The 26,088-nt window shown below is 43.0% G+C and overlaps 2 protein-coding genes across 2 annotated transcripts in view; one reads left to right on the forward strand and one right to left on the reverse strand.

Annotated features, from left to right (window-relative positions):
* Window positions 1–637: 637 nt before the first annotated feature.
* CHCT1 (CHD1 helical C-terminal domain containing 1) lies at window positions 638–8,280 on the reverse strand. Its single transcript, XM_090257701.1, is given in 8 exon segments — window positions 638–723; window positions 3,341–3,422; window positions 3,424–3,482; window positions 3,485–3,536; window positions 5,993–6,092; window positions 6,553–6,728; window positions 7,006–7,107; window positions 8,230–8,280. Coding segments are annotated over 8 exon segments (708 nt in total).
* A 13,856-nt stretch (window positions 8,281–22,136) lies between these two features.
* Window positions 22,137–26,088, forward strand: part of USP32 (ubiquitin specific peptidase 32) — a 116,585-nt gene continuing 112,633 nt past the window's right edge. Inside the window, exon 1 of the mRNA XM_090290834.1 lies at window positions 22,137–22,291. Coding sequence (XP_090146960.1) covers window positions 22,234–22,291 — 58 coding nt within the window. The 5' untranslated portion in view covers window positions 22,137–22,233. The remainder of the gene's footprint in view (window positions 22,292–26,088) is intronic.

A 26,088-nucleotide genomic window follows, 5' to 3' on the forward strand; every position in this document is an offset into this window, starting at 1 on the left:
GCTGGTCTGAATCACCATCATAGCAAAAACTGGTGATGTTTCTTCTTCAGTCCGCCTCTGCTCTCACTTCCACACGTTTGGCTCGTGGTCTCCAGAGCATCTCCCAGTACCCAAGTCAGAACAACCCATTCCACTGCTTGACACCTCCCTTGCCACTGCCCTTCTCCACCCTCCACCCCCCAGGTTTCCACAAGATGAAGTCCAGACAATTTAGGTGGTCTGCAGGCTGACCACTCTGAGTCTGGCCCACTGTGCTCTTCCCTGGCAAACACACATCAGCTCCTTTGTCACTCCCGAGGCCTCCCCCAGGCCCCTGTATTCACCCCGTTGTAATGTCTATTTACAAGTGTCTCCCGCTGGACTGTGGTGGTCCTTCACACAAGTGACCAACTCTTATTCATCTGTGTATTGTGGGGGCACCTGCCACTCAGAAGGTGGCTGGCAAATATTTTTAAATAAATTAAAAAATGAAAAAGTGATGGTTGTTAGCCAAGTAAAGCTATCTTAAGAATGTTTATTTCCCACCCCATTTATGCATCATTAAGACCCAAGAGTCCTTTTGATAAAGACAGCTTTCTTCTTTCCCTCCTGGGTCACCATCTCCCCCGGTTGACACCTCTGTCCCAGCTAGGTCTTCTTATGGGCAGGTCTCTGGGGTTTCTGGGGCTTCCTTAACTCCCCTTCTCTTGTCTTTTGGTTTTTGAGGCAGTTTCTTAGAAGAACCTGACAAATGGAAGGTCAGAGACAGTTCTTATGACATCACAAATACTAAGAGAACCCGTCTGTGACATTCAGGAGATGTGGCAAGGATCTAAAGGAAATACAATGAAATCTTAAATCAAACCTATACCTCTTATTCTTTTCTCAGAAATCTTTGGGGTAAGGAGATGGTATCACCCCAGTTTACAGATGAGGTATCTCCCCAGTCACAGAGTAAGGAAATAGCCTGCCCAAACCCTGAGGCAAGTCAGGGGCACAGTCCAGACCAGACCCACGTTTCTTGACATCTGGCTTCCAACTCTTATTCCTCCCACTCCTAACTCTAGGTTTCACACCTTAGCTCCCAAGACTTTGCTGATGAATTGTTTCCAAACACCATTGCCATTGTTTCACTTAAGAACTGACCCATAAACATAGTGCCAGGGAAATACCACACACGTTCCCTTTAATTGCATGGATAAACCTCAGCTCCATCATGGTGGGTCCTCAAGAGAATAGTTTGTGTTTTCTTGCATAGCACATACGTGAAGAACATAACCTCATTTCTAATGTCTCCCAGCCAAAAATAAGTTGTTTAACATGAATTCATCCAGACTTTTGATCTAAAGTCCTTTTATAGAGGAGCAAGCTTAAAAAGGGCCAAAGGGAGAAACAAGAAAAAAGCAGAAAGTGGAACATTCTGCTGAACAACAGCCTGATCTCTTCAACAAGTTAGGGAGTAAAAACAGGGTCTTTGTTATGGTAAAAGAGACTTAAGACATATAAGCAGGTAAAATGCATGAAATTTGGGAAACCAAACAAAAGATACCTTTGACTACTGGGAAAAATTTGAATATGGAGCATTTACTCCAACAACAGATGAAATAAAAATATTGACATGGAAGGTTGATATAATTAACTGAAAATGCAAGTTCAAATCAAAAGTATATACATTGTGGTCTCATTTTGGTTGAAATACATGTTTTATATGCATAAAAAACATTTTGAAAGTGCTAGCATTGGTAATGATAATGTGAAGTTTATATTTTCTTATTTTTGCTTATCTGTATTATCTAATTTTTATGATGTGTTTATGTCTGTAGCAACAATAAAATGTTATTTTAAGAAGTGCATGAAAGCCACACTCTTTACTCTACCATCAAGTCTTTTCCCTGTTACCCCCAATCCTGCACTTCTCCAACCTGCTCTGCCATTCACCTCCAAGCCCAGACTGCTCAGTTGCCTCTCACCTCTGCACACACCTCTCCTCCCACCTCCTCGCCTCTACTCCCCATTCCCTTTCCTTAAAGCCTGTCCTAAACTTACCTCTTCCCGACAGTCTGCCCTACCCTTTGCCCTAAGACCTCAGATTGCTCATTGATAAAAGGCGGGTAATGATACATGTCTCATTGGGATGCTGCAGGTGTTAAGTGAAGTTACCAGATACAAAGCACCTGGTACAGGGAGTGGCCAGGCCAAAAGCTTGGAGCTCACTTTTCCTCATCTGATTCATGGACTGCATGACTTAGATTGTCTTAATGATGACTGGTCTTCATTTTGCTGTATGTTTCACTCCCCCACTTTAAACTGTAGTCACCGAGGCTGGGTACGCACACAGAGCCCAGGCAGGATCCTGGGTCTCAGGGGCTGCCTAACCTGTGCCCAGCTGCACCTGATCTGTTGTGCTCTCCTCTCCCACCCGGTGCAGCTGTGACTAGTGGACCAGGCCCGGGGGGCTGCTAGTCTGCATTAGCCCCAGCCATCTCTGCCTTCAGAGGAAACACCTGGGTCCAACTGAGGGCCACGCTCTGGGGTCCTGGGCAACCTTGTTTGCCTTCACTTTCTCCCCCAATGGTGACATAAGAACAGCTAACTGGGACCCAGAAGCCAGCTCTAGAAGGGTGAGGGGTGGGGGGCTCCAGCATGTCTCTGCACCTCAGTGCACAGGAGGGGTTGTCATGGGTTCCAAACTTGGCTGGGGCCCCTCCCATGAAAGAGACTCTGTCCCCTATCCCCACAGCCTCTAGTCAGAGAGTCAGGCAGAGCAGTCATTGCTGAGGCCAAAGCAGCTGGGAAGGCCATTCCCAGGCTATCCCCGGCTGGACTTCTCCCCGTGGGAATGAACCCCTTCCTGAGCCAGTACCCCACCCAACACCTCGAGTGGGTGTCCTGCTGCTGCTGGGACACTTCCTAGGAGTTCCCACTCGTGGCCACTAGAAACAGCCTCTGCTCTGCTTCTGGTCCGATGGGAAAGTGCCTTCGCTGAAATGTTAACTGAAAAATGCAGAATTCAAAACTGTATCATGAGACGTCCAAGGGAAATTACATAGAACCCTGAAGGGAACCCACCAAAAAAACATTAATTGACATAGCCTCTGGGTGATGGGTGACTTTTCCTCTTCTGATTTATACTTACCTGTGCATCTCAAATTTTCTGTAATGTGTATACCTGCCAGGAGGGAGATGAAAAAGAAGGGGAAGTAGAGAAAGGAAATGAAAATGGACAGAAAATGAAACGCAGGGTGAAGAGAAGATGGAAAGGAGGGAAGAGGCATGTGTCAGGCTGCTCCAGGTTGGACCACTCAGGCTCTACTTGCAAACCCCTCCTGCGGGCACTCCCCCTGACACTCGTGGGCATTACCTCTCTTGTGATGGGCCCTGGATCTTGGCTTGGCTGGCAGGGAGGCGCCGCCACCTGGGGCCTGCACCTTGGACAGTCTCTCCACGCTGCTTGCTGCTGATGGTACTGTGCAGCCCCCAGGTGCTGCAGAGCTTGGGCAGTGTTCCTGGCTGGGCAGCAGGGGGCTCTCCGGAGTGTCCGAGAGACGTAATACTGCCTGCAATGGGGCCACAGTGTTGAGAAGAGTGTGGAGAAGAGCGGCCCACGTTCCATAGTGCCAGCCATGCTCTTGTTGGGAAACTGCTGCAGCCTGGCTGCACCGAACACCTGCCTTCCCGGCAGGATGGAGAGTCACATGTGGGAGAAAGGGTCAGGGAGACATGGAGGCCCGGCTGCCCACCGTCTCTTCTTGGGTGGTTCTTTACTTTGAGATAGGTCATCTGTTTCTTTTTTGAGTTATAGTAGTGTCTTATGTGTTGCTAGTGAAGCAATTTTTGAAAAGTCCTTTGCAAATTTAAAATCGATAGCCTGAAAATATCTTTTGATTTTTTCCTGGCCAGTGAAATCCAGGAATCACTAAAATACAATAGTAGCTCCCAGTATTCAGAGAGGGAATCACTGAACCAATCCTCCCATTCATCTTCAGAGGAAGAAACAGAGACCCAGAGAGGGAGAGGATCTGGTTAAAGCTGCACAGCTGGAGGGCTGGGGGGTAGGTTAGAGCATGGCTTACCTCTGTGCCAGATTGTTTGAACCTGGCTCTCTGAACCCCATTTGCTATATGGTCTGGCTCAAGTTACTCTACCTCTCTACGTTTGGCATCTTTATTTACACACTGTAGATAATTCTGATTACCACTTAGGGTTACTTTTGAAGATTATAGGAGTGAATATAAAGTGTCTGGCACATAGAAAGTATTACTTATGATTATTATTTTGAAACAGGTTTTCAAAGTGTGCTCTGTCAATCCCTAGGGGTCTCAAAAATATTTTGATCTCACAGGCCCCCTGCAAAGTGGAGTCCACTCAAAAATGTAAGAGAAAAATCAATGGATTGTAATGTAACCTAGTATGAAAAGTTCACTAATACAAATCTGAAAAGGCTACACATTATATGATTCCAACTCTGTGGCATTCTGGAAAAAGGCAAAACTATGGAGACAGTAAAAAGATCAGTGGCTGTCAAGGGTTTGGTGAGAAGGAGGGAGGAAGAATAGGTGGAACACCAGGGTGGGGGGAATAGGGCAGTGAAACTATTCTGTATGATACTGTAATGGTGGATACATGTCATTATATATTTGTTGAATTCTATAGAATGTACAATACAAAGAATATATCCTAATGTAAACTATGGACATTATAAGTTAATTATGTATCAATATTGGATAAACGATAATAGCAAATGCACTGCTTTAAAGCAATATGCTAATAATAAGTAGGCATAGGAGGGAGTTGTATATGGGAACTCGGTACTTTCCACTCAATTTTTATGTAAACCTAAAACTGTTAAAAAAAAAAAAGGTCTATTTATAATATGTTTCAGGTTCCACATTGCAATTAAGTAACTGTCACTGGTTGAGTTTTGGTGTGGTGTCAAAGAAAAACATCCACAATTATCTGAAAACACTAACAAAATACTTTCTCTCTTTTCCAACTATGTAACTGTTTGAAGCTAGGTTTTCTTCATATAGTTCAACTAAATTAATGTCAAAAGAGATTGACTATAGAAGCAGATAGAAGAATCGAGCTATCTTCTATCAAGCCAGATCCTGCAGAGGTCTGTAAAAATGTGAGAAAATGCCACTCTTCTCACTAAGTTATTTTGTTTTGGGAAATATAGTTATTTCTCATAAAAATAATTTATGCTAATTATGTAACAGACTACTTGTTTTTATTTTGAAATGAATCAGTAGATACATATTTTGAATTTTTCTTCTTTCTTTTTAAAAAAATTTTTTATTTACTTATTTATTCTTAAAGAGAAGGGAAAGGAGGAAGAAAGAGAGGAAGAGAAACATAAATGTGTGGTTGCTTCTCACATGGCCCCATCTGGGGACCCGGCCCGCAACCCTGGCATGTGCCCTGGCTGGGAATTGAACCAGTGACCCTTCAGTTTGCAGACCAGCACTCAATCCACTGAGCCATACCAGCCAAGGCTTTAATTTTTTCTTTAATTTTAATTTCTAATAGGGAAAATATTAATAATAGAACCTACATATAGCAATGCTTTTGGGAAGTTCTCAGTGCTTTTTAAGGGTGTATTAGTGACCTGAGACGAAAATGTTTGAGAATCACTGGCTTTAATAAAGCCAGGCCAGGCTCTGGGAATAGTCCCTGGAGCCTTTCCTAAGCTGGCTGTACCTTTCTGCCAGGCCTCAGCCAATCCCGACCCAAGGCTCAGAGACATGTGTCTTGCTCCTGTTAACATTAGTGTGTGGGAGTAGAGCATGAATAAATATCAAGAACTGGAAGTTGAGTCTCTGTCCTCTTCAGCCCCACTCTGGGCTCACTGCAGGGGTAAAGTTAGGGGCAGCAGGGTTTTCCTCAGGCAGTGTGGGCTGTGGAAAGGCCTGGAGGGGTGCTGGTTTTATCAGAAGGCCCCTCAGTCCCACGCCTCCCCCAACAGTCCAAGAATACACCCATCCACCCTCAGCTGGGTCCAGGAGCATCTCACCAGGAACTTGGCGTTCTGACCATTCTTGGTGTACTTGTAGAGCTTGTAAAGCTGTTTGGCCTCCAGCTCAGAGAAAAGGGAGACAAATCTCCAGAGCTTCCTACAGGGGAGAAACCTGAGGCTGAGGGAGGCAGGGCACAGCCCCTGTACCCCCAGCATTTGTCTTGTGGCCAAAACCCACCCAGGGAGAAACGGGTCACATGCTGCCTCCTTGGTTTTTGGTTGCAGACATGCAGATGCGGGGATTTTCCAGATCTTGAATAGCTCATCCTGGTGATGAGCAGCCACACCATGCAGTAGTTGTTCAATCAGAGATCATTCTCCTTGGGGCCAGGAGAGTTTTTTGTCCACTGTGTGTATAGCCACGGTGCATCAATGCTGCCCTGAGAGACTAGAGAACCCTGTTCTTCCCACCCCATCTTCACCATGCTCATTCCAGGATCCTGACTCTTTCACATGGAGGTGAAGAACTAGGGGATCTTGACACAGGTATGACCTTGACTCTACAGGGAGTGACCCAGGATTGGGTGTAGTGGGAAGGGCAAAAAGGCTGCCCTTACTTCTTCCAGTACTTGGTTTCCCAGGCTTGGCAGTAGTGCTTCAGAAAGGTGCTGATGTGGTCGCCTAGGGCCACCAGGCTCTGCTTCAGGTAATTGAGCTGCTTCTCCTGGGGAAGGTCCTTAGGCACATTCAACTTTCGAAGGAACTTCTTTAATGGCCTTAGACATTCTTTACACTGAAGAGGCAACAGGTGAAGGAGCCACAGGAGAAAAGAAGAGGCACATGGGCAGCCCCAAGTAACCAGCAGGCTGGCCCAGCTGCAGTCCTTAGGACCCAGGAAGGGTTACACATGTTAAGTGAGGAGGCTCCCTTCAATGCCTTACCCCACTTCTTCTAGGAGAGTGTGACAAATGGGGCAATGAGCTATGGGTCTGAGGCCTGACAATTTCTGGCCCAGGTTTCCTGACCTAAGGGGAATAGGGGACAGGGGCCTGGGATGGCTTCTTACTCACAATTCTGAAGGTACGCTTGTCCAGGCCCTTGGCATGGCTCACAAGCGGGTCTCTATTCAGGTTGGTCCTAGAGCTCTTCTCCAAGCAGGATACATCCATCACCTGGCAGGAAGCGGGGCAGCAGTCATCTGGGGGGCTTGGGCTACTGTTCCTAAGGGGCAGTGCTGGACAACCACTGACCCAAATCCCAGCCAAAGCCCTTCTCCTTTTTCCCGATGACCCTTTCCTTGACCCAGCACTGAGGCAAGTGAGCTCTGGGCAAAGGAACCCATCTCTGAGAATTCCTGCTTAGAAAACCTAGAATGCCCAACCCACATTTAAAAATACTAATTATAGCATAGTACACTAGCTATTTCAAAGCGCTCGATAAACATTAATCCATTTTTTTTTCTCCCACAAATTCTGTGACCTTAGATCTCAGTATTCCTGGTTACAGAAAAGAGCGCTAAGGCACCAAGGGATTTAAGTAACAACTTGGGGGAATGAGCAGGGATTCATTCACTCCTTCAGTAAACACTTATTGAGTGCCTAAGTCCCAGGCCTGTCTCTTTCTATCCCTAACCCTTAGTGTCATGCCATGCTCATGGGCAGTGATGAAGACAATGATGAGAAGGAACTTTCTGACAGCAAAAGTGGGGCAAAAAAATCTAGTAAAGGAAGACAAAGTGACTGTAAAGTGACACTTGAAGTCAGAGCACAGAATTAGATTGACATGGCTGGATTTATACCTGACCTTTCAAAGGCTCTCAGAAAAGTGAGCATTGAAAGTGCATTCAAGGGGAACAAAGAAGATCCAGGCCCAGACCTTTCTGAAGGGAGAAGATCAGGGACTGGGAGGGAGCTAGGTGGAGAGGGTGCAGGACACAGTTTCCTCCAGGCCTCAGAGAAAGTGGGCTCGGGCTGATGCATGTTATAAATATACCACACCACCACACAGCCACACACATGCAGGTGCACACACACACGCAAGAGCCATTGTGTCTTCAGAACCAACATCACCTTCCCAGAAATCTTCCCATCATCTTGCCAGTGGTATATGTCCTTGATGAATATCTATTTGAATGAATTAACCTTCTCTTGTTCTTTTGGTTTCTTGCTAATTCACATACCTCTCCAATTTCCCTTCTTCACCTCTTCCTTGAATTTCATATTCTCTCCCTTCCAAAACCAGCCCATCAAGGGCCCTCCTGTTCTCCTTCCCTCACATCCCCAACCCCGGTTCACCTTCTCTGGTGGCTTGTCTCCTTCACTCCCTTGCCCATTTGAGGACTCCATCTCAACAGGTGAGCTGGTGGGCTCCAGAGTAGACTCCTCACGACTGATCAGACTCTGACCTACCGCTTCTCTGACCTGAGTGTCTCAGGGAGTGAGCAGGTTGGCTCTAGAACCCGGGGCAAAACCATGGCAACTGCCAACAACAGAGTCCAGTGCCTCTCCCCCCTCCCATGCCCTCATTCCTAGGGGTGGTCACCAGCCTCCTCTTTCAACTAGGGCGTGGGCTAGGGGAGTGAGCAAGATGTGCTGGGAAGATCCCGAACTTGGTCAGAGTGCACAGCTGGCTAGGAGAGGCCGACACCCTTTTCCCCAAGGGGCTGTCAGATGCTGTTGATTTTGATCCCTGGGGAGGTTTTTGAAGCCATCTTCATGCCTCCTCAGTTACACCGTGGGCTCCCTGAGAGTGAGGACCAGGGTTTGTAACATTCCTTTTCGGATTTGTAACAAAGGACTAGAAGGTACTCTGAGCAAATGGAATGCAGTTAATGTCTTGTGAGCTAGAGCTTTTCTTAGATCCCTGGTAGCCTCCAGGAAGTTAATAGGCCAATTGTGTTGGATGCTGGCTGGGTCGTGATGGTGTTTTTAGGGGTGTGTACAAAAACACTAGCTACCATGTGTTATCTCAGTGAACTCCCACGACAGTCTTCCCTGGGGTAAGGCACCAGCAGTGATCCCATTTCACAGAAGAGGAACCCACACGTAACTTGCAGCCCCTAAGTGGGGCGGGGTGCGGGAGGGGGTACCAGTTGGATTCTGACCGCTCTGGCTTTTCCCACGAGCACCGCCCTCCGGGCATCTGAGCAAGGTTTCCCAGGCTCGCTTGGCCCGTAGGTCCTCGGGGACGCTCCCTCGAGGACACGGCTTCGGCGCCCCCTCGCGTCCTTCCTCGGAGCACACGGCGGGTTCCTAAGACAGTTGCAGCCTCCGTTTTTTTAATTTACCCGCATCTTTGTCCTTGGAACGCTGTTCCATCTCCTGGTCCTTGCCATCGTGGCCTCTGTGTCTGAGGTCTCGTTTTCTCCACCCAATTTGGCCCTTTTTCTTTCCTGCTTTCGCGGGCACCGGGGGTAGGGTGGGGTGCGGTGGGGGCCATTATCCGACAACGGAGCGGAAGCCAGGGCTTGGGTACTGCAGCTCTGTCGTCTGGCTCCCCCTCTCCATCTGACCAAGGTACCCACGCATGATAGGGACTTTGTGGCTCTTGGCATACTTACAGGACAGTGTGCCTTTGCCTCCAAACTGGAAGGTCTGTTCTCTCAGCATTCATTCAGAATTATTTTGCAACTATTAAGAATAATTATATTGGCAAGAGTGAGGGGAAGGGGCCTCTCTTACACTTTATTGGGAGTATTTATTGGTAAATAATCTATGTTGTAATGCAAAATGTTACATGTGCATTCCCTTTGATCCACTTCTACGAATTAGTCCTAAGGAGAGAAGATGTATGTATGAGGCCCATTACAATGGTGTCAATTTAGAAACAACTGAAGTGTCATCAAGGTGTGTTGCATGCCATTGACTGGGCTCTGACTCTTGGCGGCCTTATGAATAGCGATGTCCACAATGTCCTGTCCTCAACAGCTCTGCTCAGCTCTCGTAGACTCGTGCCTATGGCTTCTTTTATGGAGTCAACCCATCGCATATTTGGTTTTCCTCTTTTCCTGCTGCCTTCTATTTTTCCAGCATTATTGTATTTTCCAAAGAATTCTGCCTTCTCATGATGTGCCCGAGGTAGGGCAGCTTCAGTTTTGTCTCAAATCTGTTGCACCTCAGTTTTCTTCATCTATAAAATGGAGATAATCACACAGGGCTGTTGTAAAGATTAAGTAATTTAATAACATATGTAAAAGACCTTAAACTAGTGTCTGCCACATAGAACTATAAGTGCTAGCAATTATTATTAAATTGCTTAAGAGGATTTTCCTTGATTAAATATCTCATAACTGAACTCTTTATACATCTTTGGTATGGCTAATACTTATTTTTTAGGTGATAGGGTTTCAGAATAATTAGCTTTGAAAGGATAAAATTATATACACAATGGCCAGGGATAAACTTATTAAATGACCAGCATGTACCTTTTAGAGGTATCAACCATTCCTAAACTGGGACTTTTGCTAGTGATTATTCTTTGTTTGGGGACTTTGACACTGTGACTAAGATGACCCACCTTCTAGTTAAGTGTCCTTTTCAAATTGGAAGTATGAGAAGGCTGTGAGCAGCCACTATTTTTAGAGTTTGTGTTCTGGAAGTACAATGATGATGCTTCAAGGGAGCTAATGCCATCTCTTTTGTCACAAGCCTGCTGGTGTACATCCTTTCCCCACAATTTCACTAAAAGCCAAGCCACACTTACAAATGCCTTTAGTATGGGACATAACACAAATCATTGAAAAGTTGAAGCTCACCATGGCCAAATCTCCCTTCTTAGAGGGATCTTACCCAGACTTGCTCTTTAGGGAAATGGGATGTGGAGCAATGTGGGCTAAAGTGTAGGAGGTGATGGTGTCTTCTTGTAGACATCTGGACAAAGGAAGAACTACAGGGTTTTTATTAACAAGTCTGTTAATAGAACGGTCAAGTTAGGACTTGCCCCTAGAATTAGAAATATCAAAATACTAATGCCCAGGGCTCTATTCTGTGTGCATCACATTTTGAAAACTTTTTTATTTGGAAGTAATTTCAAGTTTACTAAAAAAAGTTGCAAAAAATTAAAATAGTATAAAGAATATGTACGTATCTTTTACTTAGGTTCATCTATTGTTAACATTTTACTCAACTTTATTATTTGCATTCTCTCTTCTCTCTCTCTCGATATGCATATAAGATATATATGTATACATGTATACGGATATATTATATATGTATATCTCCTAGCCACAGTGCCATTTTTGCTGCTTTCTAATCATTGAAGCAATCACAAAGTTCTGCTCAGGCTAAAGGAGAGGAGAAATAGCTTCCAGAAGAGAAAGAGAGAGAGGGAGAGAGAGAAAGGGAGAGAGAGAGAGAATACTTTGTCTTTTCCTGAACCATTTAAAAGTAAGTTTTATACATCAAGGTTCCTTGCTCCTAAATAACTCCAGTGTATATTTATTAAGAACAGTTGCTCAAGTCAAGAAATATTTGTATCGGAGAGAACACAATCAAGAAACCTTAATCACACTACACCTGTTCTAGATGATGAGCTCCTAGACTCCAAGCTTGAACCTGATGTCATAATGGGAGTTTTGGAGAAAGGGGTGAATGTACAGCAATACTTCATTTTATTGCGTTTTGCTTTATTGAGCTTAACAGCTATTGCATTTTTTACAAATTGAAGACAAAACCTGCTGCCAGCAAAGAAATTACAGCTTGCTTTATTGTGATTCTCACTTTATTGTGGCGATCTGGAACCGAACCAGCAGTTATCTCCAAGGTTTGCCTATATATTGCATGCGGGAAGAATGTGAGTTGTGTTCAGAGGGCAGACAGTGGTAGAGTAATATTTCTGGAGATTATTTCCCCTTCCCTTGAACCTGGGAAGAACTGTGTGACTGCTTCAATGATTAGAATGCAGAAGTGACATTGTGTTACATCTAAGGCTAGGTCAGAACAGGCGATACAGCTTGACTGACCTCTCTCTCTCCCTCTCGCCCAATCTCTCTCTCTTTCTCTGCCCACATTTGGAACCTGGCCACATGTTGCGGGGGAAAAAGGAAGTGCATTACACGTGTCTTTGTTCCAGCTGACAGTTTCAGGTGAGGTCTCAGCCAACAACCAGCATCAACTGCCAGACATGTGCATCAGCAAGGCTTCAGAGAACTCCTAGATTGCAGGCTGTTGCAGCTCACACTGAATGGAGTAGGGGTTAGCTCTCCTCACTGAACCTTGCCCCAATTGCAGATTTATGAGCAAAATAAATGTTGTCATAGTTTTATGCTACTAGTTTTTGGGGTAGTTTCTTGTGTGGTAATAATAACCAGAATCCCATATAGTAGTACAGGTAACACTGATTTGGTTAAGTAAAAATATACATTCTAGAATGTAATTCCAATTAGTGCTCTAGCATTTCAGAAGACTAATAAAGTAAGGTTAAGATCAATGAGGGGTGGAATATTGGGGATGGAGAAAATCCACATATTGGTGTTTTTAGAATGCATGATTGGGTGCAGCTAATAATTGCACACAGTGACTTATTAACTAGAATTTAACCTTGCTTACCTTTGTTTTTGCTCCATAGCTGCAGAAACTAGAAGATCTGGGTTAATTTAGCACCCTTTTTTGTAAAGGTTGCCTATGTGTCTAGTACATGGTCTGAGCTACTAATTAAACGTTTGTCTGAGTTGGGGAAATTTGAACTCTTTCCCTATGGATTTTCTGGTGACAGTCTTTCGAACTATTGGTTACTCCCTTAGATTTTTTCATGAATTAATTTGGATGCCATTATTACTTACTAATTTACACAAAAGTGTGGGCCTCAACAGTCTCTTCTGAGTGACACTCAGGCTGAAGTTCATGCATAGGAGAGATCCATTTTCAACCATTAATTATCACACTTTGGCCTAATTTAGCCTAAAATTTTAGATCAAATTTTAAGGGTTCTTACTGTCCTGTCACCAGAACCTCCTGTCAAGAATTGCTCACTGATAGCTCAAAGAGATCACAACAAAATAGAAATGACTTAAAAAACGAGTTCTTAAAATCTACCTGACAGCATTCCTCAAATGCTTATAATTCTTACTATGTTAAACATGAGAACTATTACCTTGCTAGTTAATGGATTTTGATTTTTCAGTTGTTTTAGTGGCTAGCTTTGATTTTGTGGGTACAGAAGACATTTCTGAGAAGGCAGGCCTTATCTTTATTTAAAATTTTTTTCTTGTATTGATTTTAGAGAGAGTAGGGAGGGAGAAAGAAAGGGAGAGAAACATTGACGTGAGAAAGAAACATCTATAGGTTGCCTCCCCACCCCCACCCCAGCACAGGCCCTGAGGGGGACTGAGGGATCCAACCTGCAGTCCAGGCCTGTGCCCTTACTGGAAATGGAACCAGTGACCTTTTACTTTGCAGGATGTTGCCCAACTCACTAAGCCACACCAGCCAGGGCCATACCTTATTTTTTGTGTTCTACTTTATATCTCTGCCTTTATTCACATTTGGCATGCCCTCTCCTCTTTGCTTTCCTACCTCACTGGCTTCACCTTCTTAGTCTTCTTGCTAGTTTCCCATTTCTGAACTTTTATTTTTTATTGTATTTTTTCCTATTGCCATTTATCCCCCTTATACTCCCCTCCACCCAACCTATCTCTGAACTTTTAATGTTGGAAGCCCCAGTCACCTTGGGAGTGGATGATGTCCTAGGAGAGCGATTTTCCACCCTTTTCATCTCAGGGCACACATAAACTAATTACTAAAATTCTGCAGCAGACCAAAAAATACATATTTTTGCCTGATAAAAAATAGGTATAATTTTGTTCATTCACACCAGATGGCTAATGTTGTGTTTGCTGTTGTCATTTTTAAATTTGACAATCTCAGGGGAAAGAGGTCAGTGACGCAGACTAAATAGTCAGGTATTGCATATTTTAAAAATTCTTGCGGTACACAGGTTGAAAATCTGTCCTAGGAGATCTCATCCAGTCTTGTGATTTTAAATATCATAAATCTCTAATGACTCCTCAATTTATACCTTCAGCATGAACTTTTCTAAGTTCCAACAAATATTTAACTTCCTATTGAACATCTCCACTTGAATGTCTAAAAGGTATCTCAAACATAACAGGTCAAAAGCTGAGCTCCTGATCTTGCCCCACAAACATCTTCCTTTTTATTGTCTTACTCATCTCAGTGAGTAGCAATTTTTTAAAATTTATTGATTTTAGAGAGAGAAAGGAAGGGGGAGAGAGGAAGAGAAATATTGATTTGTTGTTCCACTCATTTATGCATTCATTGGTTGCTTTCTTATATGTACCCTGAACTGAGATCGAACCCACAACCTTGGTGTATCAGGATGACTCTAACCAACTGAGCTAGCCAGCCAGGGCTCAGCAAATAGCATAGCAAGTCTACCTTTCTAATTACTTTGGCCCCCAATTTTGGCATCCTTAAATATTCTCTCAGATACCCCAATCCAATCAATCAATAAATCCTTTTTGACTCTTCCTTCACAAATATTATCTTAGTTCCAGCCTCTCATCCTTTTACCCTTACTGCCTGGATAGCTGCAATAGCTTCCTAAATGGTCTCCCTGTCTGTACTTACCCTTTTGTTTCTTCTCTCACCCCAGACCCTTTTCAACACAGCAGTCAAAGAGATCCTCTTAAATTACATGACAGGGCTCTTGTCCATTCAAAAACTGGCAATAGCATACCATTTTCCAAAGACTAAGAGCCAAAGTCCTTAGGGAAGACTTGCCTCTATCTACTTCTCTCATTGTTGCAGTCACACTGTTACCGGGCCTTGAGTGCCAGGTTCTTGGTCTCAATGTCATAGAGGTGAGCACGGACTCATTACAAGATCAAGCGGATAGAGGTTACTGAAAAGACTTTGTGCACAAAGGAGTCAACCTTGTTGCCTCAGTGCCTAGGACAATCTTTCCTTGGATACGCACAAGGTTTGCTCTATCATCTCCTTCAGATTTTGTCTTTATCACCTCTTGCTCCTCTCTGACCATCTTATTTTAAATTGCAACCTTCATCTCAGCACTTCCTGTCTCCCCTCTCTGAAAATTTTCTCCATTAGAACTTGTTACTGACTGACCATTATTTTATTTGGTTTACTTCTTTTCCCACTAAAATGTAAATCTCAAAAGGACAGGAATTTTTCTTTAATTCTGTACCTTCAGTGCCTAGGATAGTAGGCACTTTGAATTTGTTGAAGGAGTGAGTGAACAATTTCTTACTCACGTTTCAAGGTTCCCATACCCCAGGGCTTCCCTCCTTCCCCTACTCTTTGAGTTTGGACTAATGCTTCTCACTACCCATGGTTCCCATAACATACTATATTTATTCTTGATTATAGCACTTCATAGAGGCTTTTCAAAAAATTTCATTGTTGTATTCCCTAGGGTTTAGCACAGTCCCTTACACAAACATAATGTTTAATAAATGTTAAACCATTTGCAGCATTTATACCAAATGTTGGGGCAGTGTGACTATTTTAAATGGGCATGAGATATTTCTCAACTTCCTTTTTTAAATGAATTTCCTTCCTCTTTCAAAGAATCCTCGATTTGCTTCCACCCACCCCGTACCCTCAGAGGACCAATAACTGAACATAAGCCAAATAACTTTTGATCAAATGCTATTTTATAGCTTTTAAATCTCTTTGAAAGAAAATATTGAGATTTTAAAAGATGTTGGATCAGTACCACTAAGCGAAAAGATTCACCTAAACCTAGAATCTCCATCACATATTGTATATCTAGACTCACCTCCTAACTCCTTTGTAAGACTCTAATGATTAAACCCATCCTCATTCCTACTGTATATCCTGATCATTTTTAATTGCACCACAATTAAATACCTACACGTAGGAAGGCACATCTCTATATCAGATTTTAGAGCAGTTTTAGGTTCACAGCAAAATTGGGCAGAAGGTGCAGTGTTTTCCCACATACCCGTTGTCTCTACACATACATAGCTTCCCTCATTAAAATAATAGTTATGGATCAAAAGAAAGTCCAGAGTCTAGAAAGGGAGGACAATTAGATAAACAGCAGACTGGTAGTTCAATAAAAGGTAGGAAACAGAATAGAAACATATTAACGGCCAGGTGAGAAAAAACTGAGCCTAAACTAAACAGCAGACTGGTAGTTCAATAAAAGGTAGGAAACAGAATAGAAACATATTAACGGCCAGGTGAGAAAAAACTGAGCCTAAACTAAAAAGAAAACTAGATTTGAGCTGGCAAGAGAACGTACATTTCAAGAGCTAATAATAGAACTAAAGAACTGGAAAAAGCCTGATTGAGTTTGAATATCTCATCTACTAGATGAGAAAACTGAAGTTACACAGCTAGAGTCAGCATTTCTCAGATATCTAAGAAAGCATATTAGGATGGTAAGTGACCTTTAGATGACTTGACAAAGCTATTTAGAAACTAGAAAGTGAAGTAATCTATAGCCTACCTGTTCAGAGCTAGACTTTGTATTATTCTATGCTTTAATTGCAGATTAGAATTCAAGTGATGTACTTATTCTCAGACTTGTAGTTTCTGTTTTTCTAGAAAAGAGTGGCCTAAGAGTACAATACAGTTGCTACATTGGAAAGAATAAGGAGATTAGAGGAGAACTAAAAAGAAGCAACTAATAAGAAAAAGAAGCCATTGCTGGTACAGTCCTTAAGACCCGTTCCCTAACCTTTATAAACTATAAATTAGGAAGGAACATCAATACAACTTCATTGCAGTTGGGGTGGGAGACAGCAGTATTGAAATATTGTAAAAATATTTACTCACAAGTTGAGTGGGTAGTGTAAATTTTGTTTGCCAAGCATGGATTGTGGTAAGAAAAAAAAAAAAAAGAACTTCTAAGGGAGGTCAAAGTTAAAGGCTCTCACTCTGAATGTTTCATTTCTTTCCCATGATTAGTTTTAACTTAGGTATCTTAAGTTAAAGCTTTTAGGGGATGGGCTCTGTCAACATTTTGCCAATTTTAGGCACATTTTCAAGAATGGTAAACGGGAGAAACATCTTTAATTGAAGATTAGAGAATGACATCTTCTTAGTTATTTTTAAAACATTTTTCCAGACTTAAAATGAATTTTATGTTTGGAAAAGCAGGGATTCAATTCTTCATTGGTAAGATTTGTAATGACAAAAATTAGCTTAAACTGATATTAATGTTAGAAAGGGTGAGGGGAAGTTGACTTTTTTATTACAATGTACAAAAAATTGATTCAACCTTTTAGGCTAGCAAATTGGCAATATCTATTAAAATTTAAAAGATAAATACTCTGCAATTTTACTTCTGGAAATTACCTCCAGATATGTAAAGAAAAAAATATATGCTAGAATGTTTATTGCAAAATTGTTTGTAATATTTAAACACTTGAAACAATCTAATGTTCAGCAATAAGTGATTGGCTAATGATACATTAAATACACAAAATTGGCATACTATGTATCTGTTAAAAAGAAAAAGGTAGATCTGTATGCAGAGATGAAAAGCAGTCTAAGATACATTATTGAGTGAAAAGGAAACTGCATATCAGTATGTACACTAAGAAAGTGTGTATAAAAAGAAAGGGAATATAGATGTACATATTATATGCCTGGAAAATACTGTGGCTGTAGTCACAGAAAACTGAAAGGATATATATACCTCTAGGGTAAAGCAGAAAGCTTCATTTTTTACTTTTTACACACTTTTGTATTAATGGAAAAGTTTTTATTTTTACAATGAGTATGTATATTTTCATTAAAAATAGCTTGAAGCCCTGACTGGTGTGGCTCAGTTGGTTGGGCATCATTCCACAAAGTGAAAGATCTCAGGTTCGATTCCCAGTCAGGGGTACATGCCTGGGTTGCAGGTTTGGTCCCTGATTGGAGCATGTGTCAGAGGCAACCAACTGATGTTTCTCTCTCACATTGATGTTTTTCTCCCTCTCTTCCCCTCTCTCTAAAAATAGATAATAAAAAAATTTTAAAATAGCTTGAAGAGCATTAGAGTAAATTAAAATATAATACAAGTGGCCACATTCTTATATTATGTCAGTATAAGGTAACAAGTCCATAATGATGGGAAATAAATTCTCTTATTGCATAGTAACACTTGATACACTGTTGGCCTCACTTTGTGGCAATCAAGTTATACATGAATCAGATGCTGTCCCACCCTTCTTTATTAACCTCTCTGTCTATGACCTAAGCTTCTTTGGCAAGTACTAAAACAACTCTGTCCTATTTCTATGTCATTTCTCTGGGAGTACAAACTGAGGAACTGTCATTTAATTATTGCCCAACTGGAAGTATAAATTACATACCAATCTCTCATGCTTTAAATCTTTGTACGGGCAAATCTTTGACAGGCATATAATTATAGTTAAAGCAATGATTCCCCAAGTACAACCTAATGCTTACAGTCAGGTGGCTGGCCAACTTTTAAGTGGGTTAAGTGAAATATAATGAAATTAAACAAACTAAATGATTACTCGAAGTCCTCTCAACATGACAAATTAAAGTTAAGATTTTCTACATTATCAAATTTAAATACTGTATCAATTTTAAGTTATAGGGGGGTGTTTAACATTTGACTTGCCTGATACTGTGAAATATAAACCAAAAGGCAGGTTTTAATCTCGGCTTATGATTTAAAATTTCCATCAAACATAACTATCTGCTTCACTGCTTTTCAATAATAGGCTTACTTTAACTCAGACAAAGAAGAAATAGCATTTCTTAGTTTTCTAAGAAAAGTGTTTTATTTTGAAAAGTGTTTAATCCATGGTAAACTCTGTGATGTTGTGAAAATTTTTATAGTCCTAGGGGAAACCAGGCCTGAAACTCAGGGGGAAAGTTTAAAAGTTCCTGTGTATTAAATTTTCTAAATTTTCATTATAAAGCTTATATTTTATTTTTACTTAGTATTTTGTAATTATTTACTATTTCATGAGATAGTTTAACTCCAACTCTAGCCCCACCTTTCAACTGGGGCAAGTACTATAGGCCACCTTTAGGTACAGATTATTTAGGACAGTAATTATGCCTAGGTGTGTGGCACTTGAATTCGTGAGGGTCTTTTCTCCCACAGCTGAGCCCTTAAGGTTCACTTCCCATTAATTACTATGATCTTACTGCAGGCTGAAGATGACTGAGTTATTTTGTCTGGAGACCTCTGTCTACACCAAACTAACGACGTGGACATTAAAGGCTTTGAAGTACATTACCAACCCCCTTATTCACGGCCTTTTAGTAATGAAATTAATCTGAGGTCTTAAAATGAACTCCCTCACAGTGAACTGGAAAGGCAGCACTATGACTAATGCCATGCTACTGATCTGGTCTACCAGGAAAGGTAAGTAGAGAAACAGAGTATTACCTTCTTTCTCTAGCAGGGCATATTATAATCTTTTGGCTTTAGGAACTAAGAACATTTTGCTGGCCTTAAATTATCTATTTGGCACCTTGAGTCTAATCTAATCCAAATGATTATTTTTCAAAGTTATTTCCTTATCCAGAAGCTTTATACTGTGACTTTCAGGGTGAAAACAAACTGAATATAATTCAAAAGCAAGGAACTGAATAGTATTCCACTGCATGTATGAGGTCTGTCCAGAAGGTATCCAGCCATATATGAAAAATAGAGACATTTCTTGAAAAAGACACAAGATACAAGAAACATTGTACATAGGACAATGACACCTCAGTCCCGTTCAAAGCAGGCACCCTGGGACCTCACACAGTTCTCCCAATCATCATCAGCCACCCCATTGTATTTTTCTGAATCTCAGTGAAGGTCTGAAATCTCTTCTCTTTCAAAGATGATTTTAGTTTCGGGAAAAACCAGAAGTCATGGGGCACCAAACCTGGGCTGTAGGGGGCTGAGTCACCTGGGTGATTTGATGTTTTGCCAAAAACTGCACCAGACGTGATGCATGAGCAGGAGTATTGTTGTGATGAAGCTGCCAATCACCAGTAGCCCAGAGCTGCAGCCCTCTGAGTCATCTGAATCGTTTCCAGGATTGTTTAAGCTTAACGCAAAATTTGATGCAGATTCGTTGCTCTACTTGCTCCATCATTTTAAATGTGATAACCACACAGTACACGTGCTCATGCAATGGCATCTACTGCCCCCACTGACTAGTACAGTGAAGTCGTCATTGTTCAGGTGCACATTCCAGTCCACTCTCCATGGCTGCCAGGTTACACTGATGTCGCACAAAATGTTCTCATTATATTAATAATGGCTGGGCTTTTTCCAGACAGACCTCGTATATACCACAATTTATTTATTCCTCTGCTGACACTTGGGTTGCTTCTACCTTTTGGCTATTGTGAATAATGACCTATAAACATGGGTATATAAATGTCTCCCAGAGAAGGAAAACTCTGATTCCAAAAAACCTCCGCTGCCTTGCGGCATACCTCTTCAGGGGAAAGGCTAAGGGAGTAAACCCCGACAGAAAACCCCGGAGTCCCTAAGGCGGTTTGACGTTGTAGTCAACACCGGCAACTCCTGCGGCGCACCTGAAGCCAAGCTGTATTGACTCCGTCTTTCCCTTGGACCCTTCAGCTGCGAAGAGAGGGGGGGTCTGCTGCATGGGCAACAGCAGACCCTCCATATCACCCTGCCCAGGCTCTGTAGCTTCAGCTTCACTGGAGAGGACACTCCAGCGTCATCGCAAGATGTCGATTCAACACGGGAGGAGACAGATACCGTGTCACTCCCGAGTCGGACTGCACAGCCATTCTCGGCGGTGCAGATAGACTCTTAAGAAGCTACACCATCGTCTCTCGAGACGGACGGCTGCCGACGACGACGATAAATGTCTCCCTGCTTTCAATTCATTTTCTTTTGATTCTAGAGAGAGGGGGACGAAAGAAAAGGGAAAGAAACACCTGTGGGCTGCCTTCTGCACTCACTCCTTGGGCTTGCAGGAGGAAACCTAACCAACTGAACCACATGGGCCAGGGCCCTGCTTTCAGTTCTTTCGGGTATATACTCAAGTGGAATTTCTGGATATATGGTAAATCTGGCAAATTCTGACTTGTGGTATAACATGGAGGAAACTTGAGGACGTTATTTTAAGTGAAATAATCTAGCCACAAAAGAAGAAATAGAACTATGATTCCACTCATGAGGTACTTGAGAATGGTGAAAACGGTAATTCTGTTATGTACTGGGCAGAAGTACGTTTACAGTTGTTTGTATAGAAAAATCAGTAATAAACTGTTCACGTACTCACCACTGTAAACCTATTTCGCCCACCCTGTTTTACAATTAAAAAATAAAGTTTTTAAAACAGGCACTCTGTTACGTCTGGTAAGCCTCACACATTTGTGGTGCGGAGCCACTCTTGGAGAGGAGCAAGCTACGCCTTTGTGCAAAGCAGTTGCTCAACAATTCGAACTGGAGGCAGACTCAGAGTGGGAGGGGGCCTGTGGATGTGAAAAAAAAAACCTAATCAACTGAGGTGGGGACTGGGATAAGGCGACAATGGAATGCAGTGTCAACTTTGTCACAAGATTCACTTTCTTCAGGGATCTCGCCACTAGGATTAAGAATTATTTCGTCACAGGAAATCCTTGAGTCTCCTTTCCTTTCACAGCCCACCTCGTCAAAACTTCCCCTAACACAAGGAGTTGATCGTCTGCCCACTCCTTTTCCTCAGGAATCGCACCCCTCAGACCCGGTTTCCTAAGATTCCACAGCTTTCCCAAGATGGGTCTCGGACTAACACCTACCGCCATTTCCTCACGCCCCGCCCGTGGAGCACCAGAACGTGTAGGGGGGAGGGACGGCCTGGAGCGCCCCGGAAGTCACCACCCCCAGGTTGGCGGAGCTCCCGGGCCTCACGGCTTCGGATTGGCGGGAAGGTGGGGATGATGCGTTACGGCCGGGCTCCGGCCCCGCCCCTATGCTTCTGCGAGCGGTTAGCTCAGGGCGGGGAGGAGTGTGTGGCCCTTGGCGGCCATAACCCGGAACCATCCCTGGTCTCGGTGGGGCTGACGGGAGCGGGTAGGAGGGAGGGAAGTGGGCGTGAGGAGGGCAGGGAAGGGAGGGGAGGAGAGAAGAGAAGGGCGGAGCAGGAGGGAGGGGGAAGGGGCGGGGTGGGAGGAGATCACGTGATTCGTCATGGAGGCGGTGGCGGCTGCCGGGAGGAGCCGCCGGGGCAAGAGCCACACTTGTTAGTGTGGGGGGAGGAGGGGTCCGGGGGACGCCAATACCGTCACCCAGGGACGCCGAAGAGAAGGCGGGAGTGGGGGTGGGGGCGAGATCAGGCTCCGACCCCCGGCCGAGGGGATGAGGGGAGCATGGGCGCCAAGGAGTCACGGATCGGATTCCTCAGCTACGAGGAGGCGCTGAGGAGAGGTGAGGGGGAGGGGTCTGGGCGAGCTGCCGGTAGGCCAGCGACGGGCTGCCCAGAGGGTGGGTGACCAGGAAAGGCGGGGGGTGGCGGGGGGAGGTTGAGGGCGTGGGGCGCCTGAGGCGGAAGGGGAGGAGGCCAGCGATGGGGAGTATTTTGGGGGAGAAGGATCGGGTGGGAGCACGGTGGGGAATTGGGGCTGTGTGGAAGGGGGCGAAGCCTTCCCGGAGAGAGGTGGCTGGCTCTGGCAGGGCAGTGCCCGGGCTCGGTGGTGTCGTTATCCTGGACGGGTCCAGGGAGGTCCTCTCTCCCTTTTCTTGGGTGGCACCAGCCCTTCCAGCCCCCTCATCTCTTACTGCCATTTCCTCATATCACTCCTTCCTAAAAATTGCCAACCACATCTTCACCTCGTACCTAGCAGCCTTGGCTGGGAAGGGAGAGAGGAGGAGGAGGAGGCGCACAGCCCTCGCTGCTGGCAGAAGCCCCTTCCAGTGGTGGGCTCTGCCTTCGCCAGTCTCCTGGGGGCTGTCACCACCCCCACCCTGTGAGCAACTGACTTTGCTGAGAACGACCTGAAATTAAGTTGTGTTTGAGGCGAGATGAGGCTGGACAGCTGGTGTTGTTGCCACAAGACCTTGTCTTAGGTTTCATCTCCTCCGATGTTGGCCGGAGCCTTTTCTTGCACTTGATCCCCGGTGCTCACCCCCTCTCCCCGTAAAATGGCATTCGGAAACCCAGCGTTCTGAGGCTGTGTTACAGCTCCCTGGGGGGACTGGCCCCGCTCCCAGCCCCCAGCCCGCCGCTTATTGGCTCTGGTGCCCAGTACGTTGTTAGCAGCCCCAACCCCCTACCACTTACTCCGGTAGCGCTGTCCGTGATCGCCACAGCGCACGCCAACTGGAGTGTCTATTGCACAGTTTATGGCCGGAATGTGACTTAATTTTTCATGACTGGGATTTGAGTGTGTGTGTATGTGTCTATGTGTACTTCTATTTCTTTGCGACATTTAAAGGATTTTCTTGGTAAGAAGTGACAAATGTTAAGCAGGTTAGGTGCTAGACATTATTTTTAATTGGTTTCCAACCCAACCCGCCATACCCGTGATGGTTTTAATAGCTAAGGATGTAAAATACAAATTAGATTTAAAGGCATTCAAAAACGGAGAATGTAGTAGTGAATTTTTGTTAATACGTGAGAAGAAAAAGGATAAGTTCAGTGAGTCATCACCTGAAAATAATGACAGAATTTAGAGGTATTGGGGACTGACCAGAATAACAAAAATATGCTTTTTAGGTCTTTTCCTGTGGAACAGTATAGTGATTGTTGTATGAACAATCTCGCTTGAACTTTTTTTCCTTGAACTTTTTTGGAATATTCGAGAAATATTCCAAATTCTTGATGTGGTTCCAGCTCTAGTAGGCTAGTCATTTCCGGGATGCTGTTGAGCCTGACAGGTCTGGCCTCAATTAGGCAATGGCTTACATGGATGAAAGAGGACATCAGTCTTAACTGATTTACAGCTTCAGGGTTCAGAAGTGTTCAGTTTCTTAAGTACGAGGGTGATGTAGCTGGCATTTAGGCATTCTAAAACTTTTATCCACCTCTAACTGCTTACTCTCATATCAAACTAAGATTGTATCTTTGTAGGTATTTTATTTATTTTATCTTCACCAGAGGACATGCTTATTGATTTTAGAGAGAAGGGAAAGGAGGGAGAGAGAGAGAGAGGGAGAGAAACATCAATGTGAGAGAGAAACATTGATTAGTTCCCTCTCATATGTGCCTGGACTGGGTACGGAACCAGCAACCGACGCATGCACCCTGATCGAGAATTGAACCCATGACCTTTCTCATTTTATGGTTGACGCTCCAACCAGCTGAGCCACCCCAGCCAGGGCCTACCTTTGGATATAAGTGAAATTAATAGTTGGTGCATTTTAAATTGATTTGACTGAAGGCCTTTGTTTAATTTGTTATGAAGTGTATGCCTATTGAATTTTAAAATATGTATTTGAAGAAGTAGTATATTTGTTCAGACTGTTTTTACTATATGAGTGAATTTATATTTAATCGATTTTGCTGCAGAGGAAAATTGAAGCAAAAGAGAGAAGCAAGTTGGTAAATGTAAACCAGAAGCTATTTTTTAAGTAGTTAATTCTTTTGAACATGATATTATTTACTCTAGTAAGTGTCAGACTTTAATACAGAATTTCAGTTAGTAAGGTTATAGAAAGAATTTATAAAGCTTTTGATAAAGGTAACAAATGGCCTGAGAACTTTTGGGGGGCACTTGACCAAATAGGTACTAAAACCTCCATCCATTAGTCTTATTTGTTTGTTTCTATTGTATTAGGTGAATGGAGGGAGATGAGGAAGGTGGATTGGAAAACACAAAGTGTGTTATATGAATCATTATTTAAGTAAGAAGCATGCTTGATAAACTACTAAAATACCTATCCCTTTGGCTTTACTTAAAATTATTGAGCACTACAATAATGCCTAACCATAATTAGTTAGTATTAAAATAATAGTCAAGTATATATTGCCTCATGCAAACTGGAATTGCAGGCAGTTTTATCTTGCAGAATGGGGCCTTGGAAATGGAGTGTTATGTTAATGACAGATAACACTGGACCTGAGTGAAAGGGCAGTCTAGTGACTTCTTATTTATTTACATTTCAGAAGCAGAAATTAGGAAGATTGGTTTTGCCTACACTATTTTGGCTAGACTATGTATCAGTTATATAAATATTAATAGTTTTCTGAAAATAAACCTTAATATTTTTTTAAAGAAAGATGTACTACTGGTGGCTTTTATATTTGGCTTGTATCTGTTTTTCCTGCGTATTTGGATAGAACACAAATAAGCCTTCCCCTGAAGACTTGACTCATTTTAGATTGCATGTATTTTCTAAAGTATGCCTACTGCAATTCATGGGTACTGAGAATTTTAGCAGCTGTGTTCTTTATCTCATTTCTAAGTTTGCATCTAAGTGTGTGGCTTATGTATTCCTAAAAATTATTCTAAGTGCTTGAAATATAGCATTAAAAAACATTGAAGGGTGAATTGCAGATTCATAGCATTTCAGAACTCCAAGAAACCTTAAAAATCTCCAATTCTTTAATTCTTCTCCCCCCACCCCCACTCCTCTCTCCTTTCATCATTCTGGAAATAGAATTATAAGGCTTGCCAACCCCCAAGAATTGCTTAATTAATATTATTATTAGCTTTTTTAAAAAAAATAAAGATTTTATTTATTTATTTATTTTGGCGAGACAGGAGGGGAGGGAGAAAGAGAGGGAGAAAAACCTCAATGTGTAAGAGGTACATCTATGGATTGGTTGCCTCTCCCTTGCCCCCAACCGGGGATGTGGCCCACAACCCAGGCATGTGGCCTGACTGGAAATCAAACTGGCAACCTCTCGGTTCACAATCTCGTGCTCAGTCCACTGAGCCATACCAGCCAGGACAGCTTTTAAATTGTGGTAATAAAATACAGTGGATAAAATTTCTTCTAATCCTTCTCTTTAAGTAAAATTTGGCATTTATATTGGATTAAGTACTGGGTAATGAACTATAACATGTCAGAAAGTCATGTTGTGGATTTACATTTTTTAATGTCTCCTGGCTCATTAAATTCTCAAGTTTTTACTGAGCACTGCCTATGACTTAGGCACTGAAGGAACCTTCTCTCACTGAAGTGTATACACCTTAAGGTGTATGCAAGACTATCCATGGTGGAGTTGGTAGGAATAAAATTTTAGGACTTCCATTTAAAGTTCTATTTTGTGTATGTTTGAT

Source organism: Furipterus horrens, unplaced genomic scaffold (assembly GCF_987537825.1).
Source record: "Furipterus horrens unplaced genomic scaffold, mFurHor1.1.pri manual_scaffold_11, whole genome shotgun sequence".
Taxonomy (NCBI): Eukaryota; Metazoa; Chordata; class Mammalia; order Chiroptera; family Furipteridae; genus Furipterus; species Furipterus horrens.